This window comes from Ambystoma mexicanum, chromosome 9, assembly GCF_040938575.1.
Source record: "Ambystoma mexicanum isolate Mex_15411 chromosome 9, UKY_AmexF1_1, whole genome shotgun sequence".
NCBI lineage: Eukaryota > Metazoa > Chordata > Amphibia > Caudata > Ambystomatidae > Ambystoma > Ambystoma mexicanum.
Window position 1 is genome coordinate 820,203,467 of NC_090931.1, and position 8,218 is coordinate 820,211,684.

General features: G+C 45.4%; 1 protein-coding gene across 7 annotated transcripts in view; it reads left to right on the forward strand.

Annotated features, from left to right (window-relative positions):
- ARMC8 (armadillo repeat containing 8) overlaps positions 1-7,362 on the forward strand; it is a 1,620,024-nt gene extending 1,612,662 nt beyond the window's left edge. For 6 of the 7 annotated variants that reach the window (XM_069615825.1, XM_069615821.1, XM_069615824.1 and 3 more), the window contains one exon: positions 6,117-6,281. In XM_069615825.1, coding sequence (XP_069471926.1) covers positions 6,117-6,150 — 34 coding nt within the window. In that variant the 3' untranslated portion in view covers positions 6,151-6,281. Of the gene's footprint in view, positions 1-6,116 lie in introns of all 7 variants that reach the window. The other variant, XM_069615827.1, reaches the window with a different exon arrangement.
- Positions 7,363-8,218: the final 856 nt, after the last annotated feature.

Here is an 8,218-nt window from a genome sequence, read left to right on the forward strand (position 1 = left end):
CAGGGGACCTTCCTGTGGAGTGACAATTCATCAACCATGCCTCTGCGCTGCAACGGACAACGTCCCAAGTTGGAACTGTGTTGTGCTGCCACCTTGAGCTGAGCCTGCTGACCCGTCTGGGGATTCTTTGCCGCTTCACTTTGTGTGCTGTGTTCTTGTGGTCCATTCTCGCAGTGGGAGGCGCAGTGGCCCCTGTCCCAAGTCGTTTGGCCTGTCCTGCTGCAAATCTGCTGGAACCACATCTGCACTGTAGATCAGAACCTCCACTTAGTCATCCCTAAACCCGATACCGACTTCACCCATGCACCTGCTACCTCTGAACTACCCACATCTGGAGCAGTGGCATGTAAAGTCGGCTGCAACGATTCTTAATTAAGATGGTAGATGTTTGGATAAGAGTAAGGGAATGGATTTGTACATACCACTTTCTTTGCCCAGCTTGTCCCATAGGGATTGCAAGGGTGTGCCACCACTCCCTTACCTGGCCGTGGGCGGTGAAGTCCTGGTTGGGAATTCATTCCTGGGGTACCCCTCTGAGCTGTGGAAATTGAAGGTGTTCCCTTTTCTGTTTAGTTAAAGGCATTGAATCTTTACCGATTGGTTGAAGGCGAGTCTTGCTCCTGAAGACCTTCTTGTACACATACTCCAGGTAACTACTGGTGAACTCGAGACACTTCCCTGCAAGGTTTTGGACTAAAAGGTAGAGGGAAGGATTTTGTATGCATTGTGGTGATACCATAAATTATTAGGTTTATCGTTCTGGCATTTATTAACCTACTTTTCTTTGGTTTACCATAGACTTTATGGTCTGTGTTAAGTGTCACTGGAATACAGTATTAATTGAAACAGTGAAGTATTGGCAACGCTAGTTTTGGGGGTTGCCAGCATTGTATATTTTGTATACATGTGAGAGTTGATATGGTGTATAGGACTGTTGCTTTTTAAATGCATGGGTTTTCCTTTAATAAACATTATAGTTTAATACATCTGTGCAATTCTAATACTTGGCAATCTTTGTATGGTGTTAATTGAACCTATACACCAAACTCTTGAATTCCCATGTCTGCACATTACTGCGCAGCCTAGGTTACCGATAAGAGTTGAGTTGTTGCGTTGGACCCAAGTGTGAAAGCCCTTGCTAATCCCACTAGGTTGGCCTTCCAAAACCCCACACCACTGGTGGTTTTGAAAATCTATCCTAACAGTACTAGAGTTTGAATGTTGCAGGTTCTCAGATACCTGGGCTGTGGGAATCTATGTGATAGCTGCACCACCTGTAATTGCGTTGATGAAAATGTCGACGACCATTACCACAGTGGCAATCATCCCTTTACCCCACACTCCCCCGGCCTCTGCAGTGTGTCGCCAACTTCCCCCGTCCCCTGCAGCATCAGTTCCCACCCACTTATGTGGGTCAGCGCTGGTGCCGCAGGGTCCCGTTTTTCTTTCTTTTTTTTCCTGTAAACTTTCTTGTCCCCCGCTCTCCATTTAACAGAAGCGGGGGAACCCCTGCAATCCCTGACCCCCATTGCTACAACTAAGAGGAGCGGGGGATAGCCTTGTAACCCGGCTTCCCTTAGTCACAGTAATGGGGGTCTGCATTTCTTTAATGCGCAAAGGCGCCCTTTTTGTACTAGGCGACCTTATGTGGTTGCAGTACTGGTACAATACCGTCTGTTGTGCCATGAGCCCGAGAGCATCTGGAGCCGTTCCTTACATCAACCACTAGAGCCAAGAATCCAGCGCATGAGAGACCGCAGAGGATACTGGAAGATTGTTGCTAGGACAACCATCGCCAAGCTATCTACTGCAAGGTGAACCTCTTATCTTTAATCAAAAGGGCAGACCTTCCACAGTGCCTCCCTCCCATGAACTCGTTGGGCTAACCAGTTCCGAGTCCTGCCTCGCCGAGATTGTCCTCTAGAGTTCAGAAGAGTTATGGGGCTGTGGCTTGGCTGTCACACAGCTTGGTGCTGTGAAACTTGCAATGCACTTCCGTCACTTGACCTGGACATGAAAGTTTTGCTGCTGGTGATCTCGACCATGAAGTGGAGTCTTGCCGGAGTCCGAGCCTGTTTCTCCTTTTTCTTCGTGCCTGCAAACTCTGTGCAGGATTACATCCTCTTGTTCTCTCTTATGTGGTCTCCTGTGAGTCCTCCCTCATCCTGGAATAGGAAGCAGAGGCCCTTCTTTGCCTTCAGCCTGAGTCAAGGCTGTTGCTCTTCATAGCCTTGTGGTTGCTGATGGGGACCGGAACTGCCAAACCCAGCTGTCATAATTGTCAAAAGATGAAACCCAAGCACCCGCAGCTCTTGCACCCCAGATGATACAACCAAGAGTGAGTGCAAACGCCCCTAACAACCCAGACTTTCTGGTCAGGTTCAGAAGGGCTGGTGAGTGTTGGCCGGAAAATCCACTTTTTAAGATACATTAGCCCTCTGTGCTTTTTGCTGACCTTTGGCTTTGTGGCATGTTTTTCTCTAATCTAGGCTTAATCCAAGGCCTGATTGAGACTGCTAGGAGTCCTTCTGACTCTGAAGGCAAGGGTACCCCAAAGGTACCCCTAAGGCTACCAGAGAGAGTACCCTGTCTCTTTTAGTCATGTGGAGGGGCTGGCGGTGGCTTTTTCCGCCTCTTTAAAGTAGTTCCCCTGGGTGTACTCCATTTTACCAGGATGTTTTCTTTTTGGAGCCCCTCATCCTTTCATTAAAATTGAGGTTTTAGGCCTTTCCTCGAAAACCTGACGGGTCACATGACTATCCTTTGTCCCTCCCTGTGTGTGTGTGCAAGGAGGCGGCCATTTTTAGCCACTGGCTGTGTGTGTGTCCAATGACAGGGAGTTGTAGTCGACCTGAAACCAGTTCTGACTGGCAGATGCCTGTCTGGGACAGTGCCGAATCCTTCCTTTGTGCGAAAGACCCCTCCAGAATACCTGGGTATATTTGGAGAGATGGTCTGCCATTAGCTGACCCATGCCTCGGTTTGAATTATGCTTGGTGTGTGATTGGGTGGTGTATTCGCTCACTGTTTCCTGAGGGGGATAAACACAGAAACCCTTGCTCACTCACCTTGTCCACAGTTGGCTCTCTGAATCTGCATTCTGAAAGCCCTGTTGCTTGAGGAAGGATTGTAGCGCTGCACCAGCACCCTTTGATGTCCTGAAAAATTCGACGGCAAAGCTCTGTCTCTCAAACGATGACCGGAGGGAGCCCACAGTGGCACTCCTTTCCCCTGATCTAATGGTGACAACTGGGTCGTAGTTCCTTCCCCCAAGCACCGTCTTCTGAAAGTTCCTGACCATGCCTGCATCGCAGACGCAGAAGCGGGTGTCTACTCGCTACCAGGACACTGAAGACTCTGAGCCGACCAGAAAGCATCAACAGAGGACCAAAGGCAAGTGCTCTAGTTCCTTCTACCCTCACCTGTGAAGCTCAAGAGGCTGTGCTGCCTCCATTCGCTTGATTGCACATCTGCACCTGCCACTCTGGTTTATTTTCCGTGTCTGGCTCCTCTCCTGTGTGTTTTCTTCAGCTTTTCTTCACACTCTGCTCTTCCTTGGGGTCTTATCAAGCTGACCCAATCCTCTGAAGCCGGATCCTGTGCCTGAGAACAATGTATGAGCTCTGCATCGCTGACAACTGCTGACTTCATCCACCTCTACTTTCTGCTCCTCTGGCTCAGACCCCTGACCTGGGAATCTTCAAATCTCAATAATTCTTCCCAATGCTGTGGGGGTCCCATCTGTTGTGGCTTTCTGTGGTACTGAACATTGCGCACAGCAGCTGCCTATGGAAAACACTAACCACAACCTGCAGGACAGATTTCCTGGTCCCAGCGTATTGCTCTCCTGGCCCACCTGTGCTCCTGGCAGGCATTTTCTTCATTTCCTTATTCGTCCCCGGGCCTCTTCTTCGTTTCCACTGACTCTTGAGGGTATCCCTCCAATGGAACTTCAGGAATTGCTTCTTCAGGGCACTTTCACATTGGGGTAACTCTCTCCCACCATGCACTGGCCCTCATCACAATACTGGTCCCTCTTTGCCTATGAGAACTTGCCTACCTGAATCTAGAGAATGTATTTGCCTGTAATTTGCAGATTCTCTTTCTGGAAGGACTTTTCTATTGACTCTGAAAGAAACCATATGTAAAAGTATTACTTGCTACATGTGTTCTCTCTGTTTTACAAAGTTTTACTTACCTGTTAGTGTATTGTTTTCCCTTTTCTGATGAAGATTATATTTTTCATAAAAGTGTAGCATGATGAACCTCTTATTTGGTATTCTACTTAAAGAGGTTCTATGTGATATGAAAACAAAAGGCTGTTTGTTTCTGGCCGATTTGGTGCCACCCTCAATATTTGAACTATATCACTATTTGGGGGGAAGGGGGGGATTGTCACCCCTGTCCCAAGCCGGTGGTTTCAGCCACCACACCCTGTTTGCTTTCCCGCCCACTCCCCTCCAAATACATTACCCTAAACAACCTGCATATCTCTCTCTCTCTCTCTCTCTCTCTCTCTCTCTCTCTCTCTCTCTCTCTCTCGCACACACACACCCTTCCATGACACAAACACTGCTCCTCGACCCACGCTCAAGCACCCTTAAATATCCCCCACCACGCTACAAACATTCTCCCTCAACACACACTCTTACCCGATGGGCTTGGCTGCACCTGTCAGCCCCTGCACGCACTCGTCTGTGGCAGGGGCATAACAGCTCGATTTAGAAAGACCGCTCAGAGCAGTCTTTCTAAATCAACTTATTGTCAGGTAAAAAATGTGATTTGTTCACCTGATACCATTAAAGTGCATTCTGTAACTGTGAACCACCCCACACCAACCCTTTTGAGTTTGGCCTGGACTACTTTGCCATAACTACACATAGAGAGCCTAGTGTCCTTGAGTCACTAGTATTATCCGAGTCAAGAAGATATACCTGAGAAATCTGAAATCTTAAGGAGGATCTCCTTAACAGTAAGCATACTTGTGTTGGGTCCCCCTAGTTCCAAGGAATTCCTGTTAGGCGAAACATCCAATCCTGCAGCTATCATTGCCTTAACCTTGGTGGTGGAACACAATCCTGCCTGGGGTCCCTCGAGGCATCCAGAATTGCTATCTGCCCAGACGCGTAGACAGGGTAGGACCTCTGCGGGCAAGGCCCACCCAAAATCTGTAAATGCCCACTGAGCAGCACTGTGTGTGCATTTACAGATGTTAATGTCACTGCGGTGGGCCCAACTACATTAGCTTCAAGCCCCACTTGTTAGATATTCCTGGCTACTCCTCTATCTGCTGCCTCTCTACATGGGAATTCCTAGTTTGTGATATTGCGAAAAGTGTCACTATGAACCGCGCTTAACTGGATTGTGCTGTTTCCTTTTTCAGAATTTTGACACCCCAAAGTACCCGAAATGTGGTGGTTACTTACTGTTTGAACACTTTTTATGTTCGGGAATGACTCAATATGTTCAATAACATTATGCTGCTTTTGCCATATACGTCTTTTGCTTCCACTTTAGGTCTTTGCAGCAGTAATATTTTTAACTGTACTAATTGTAAAGTGTGGTGGGTTACCTATATGGGAAATGTGTTGCTTAAACTATTTTTTTAAGCTAAATATACTTTACCCCAAGCCCTGATATCCTTAGTCTAACCCGTACTGCTAACCCGTACTGCTCTGCTTTGTTACCAAGTGAGACGTTGCTTAGACATGTAAAGGACACATTTGGCCGCTTCTGTTCTTCCTTAGTCTACTTCCCCTGCTGCACAGCATTTTGTTATTGTTGGACTCAGTAGATATATTGCTCTGAAACATGCAGCCATCCTCTTTCTGTGCTGCGGAATTATTATTCATAATTTACTTCCAAGCCCACACTGGGTGCAAGAAATGATGTCGAAGTAGGCAAATACCCCACTTAGTGTAATCATTCCTACTTAGCTCCAGGTGATCTAAAATGTAAACACAATTATACACATTGCTATTGACCTTTTCTCGGGTATTGGCAATCTTTTCTGCTTGGGATATCCCTTTGGGGCAAGCTGGTGCTCAAAACCTTTCTTCCTGTGTAGTAATGAGCTAAGTTCATACCGCCAATGACAACGTGTTTTCTACTTTCAGGGCAAAAACAGCATTGCAGCAGTACCTCGCTTGATCGCAGAGAATGGAAACGCCAGGCAAATCTCCACTCCCCCCACTCTGACACATCGTTTGAGGAACAACTTGAACGAATATTTCGCCTGGGTCCTTGTATTTGCACAAGTCACCTTGAACTGCAATTCTTTCTCAAGCTGGGGGGAGGAGGGTGCTGCTTTGCAGATGCAATTCAGGACAAACGTCTCCAGGCTCCAATGCTTTCGAGAACTTTCTTGGGATTGTAGTACCTTTTGATTAAAGGTTGTTTTTTTCTGAGCTACCTGGACTTTATACTAAGAAGAACAATCCTCACTTTTCCTCGTAGGTCTACGGATTCTCGGCTTTTTGCTACTGTGTGGGTGGCTGGATACCTCAGAAAAATATATATATATATTTTTGTTTTCATTTTTATTTGTATGTGTGTGTGAATGAGAGCGTGAGCAAGAGAAAATCTTTTTTTTCTACAGATTTTCCAGGGCTGCACATTCGCCTGCTGTGTGGATACTTTTTGACATAGATTTTTGCGTTCTGATTGAAATGTTATTTAAAAAGAAACACATGCGACCCACAAACGGAGACGCTGTTAAAAGGCGTCTACATTTTATGTTCGATTTTCAGTTCGTAAAGTATATGCATTTCTGAACATGGCATCAATTAATTTAGACATGCATCCATTTTTTAACACAAGGAAATCAAGATGATAATGGCATGTTTCCATTTTTTTTTCAAAATGCACATCTTGTGTTTCTAGGGCGAAGCAGTTATTCGCACAGCTAACTAGCTATCCGAATGGTCATTTGTGTTCCTGCCTGAGTGAGTACTCCAATGGGCCCTGTTTCGAGTCAGCACATTGATGTTGCTGTCAGTGGCACCTGTGTTCCTAGTCACTATATACAGCTTCCACGTTACATGCAGTGGGGCACTCAATGCTGTTGGAAGGGCACACTAATATGATACTCTGGCCGAAGATGGTCCGTGGCACTGCCAGCTGTTCAAGCTATAAAGAGTTTCAAGGCCATGTCTGAACTTCTTGGTTGTAAAGCTTGGTGCTGGTGAGCGGAAGGGATCCTTGAATCGTCTTGGGCCTATTCACTTTTGGCCAAGTCCACTGTCATTGAATAAAACGCATTTTGCTGCATCCACATTAACTTATTGTAAATAGATTATTATTTTTTCAGAGTTGAAGGTGCTTGATTATTTGCCTTTTTTAATTAAAACCTATAAAACAGCATCTCTCTGGTACGCAAAATCGGTTTGTTGCCGTTTCATGATGTGAGCCAACTTTTAACACAAGACTAAAGTAACAGTGATGACAGACAGCTTTTCATTTTATAGAGTGAAGTTCACTCAGGATCTGCACTGACATTGTATAGGCCTCTACCTTATGTAAGAGCATCTCAATTTTGGTTGCTGCAGAACTGTTGGAGTTTTTGCAACGTTGATGAAGATCTGTGGTTGATTGTAGGAGTATTAATGTGCGGTAATTTCGCCAAACATCATAGCAGCGTGCACTATTCGACTTGGGATTTAGTAGTAGTAGGATCAGGCATTTTAATGTGATATTTTCTATCCCTTGCTGAGCTTCGAAATAACTTGGCTTTATAGAAAGAACCCAAACTCTCTTTTAGTGGGACGTTTACCTGTTGTTGTTGCTTTTTTTATTTTTTGGAAAGACACGTCGCTTGTGTCTCTTTTTTTTACAATGTAATTTAACTGAAATTTGACTTTAGATGAGCAAGTTTCTTTCGATGACAAAGCAGTTGAGTATTGACTTGTGCACGAGAAATACCTTTTGAGGTGGGGAATATCAATGAACTATTAATGTGAGAGAAGTATTACAACTATTTAGCCAAAAACTTACATGCATATTTGTGTTCATGTTGAGAATGTGTTTTCGGTGAGGATAGCTATGTAATTTTGTATTAAGTTTACAAAAGAAACAGCAGCTCACATAATGTTAGTGCTTTGTTTGTTCGCTGTGTATTGTTGTGGCAAACTATTTATACTTGATCCCTTCCTCCCACAGATTCCGCAAAGTCTGAGACCGCTCGAGGCTGAGCAAGGATATTTTTTCAAAGCCAACATGG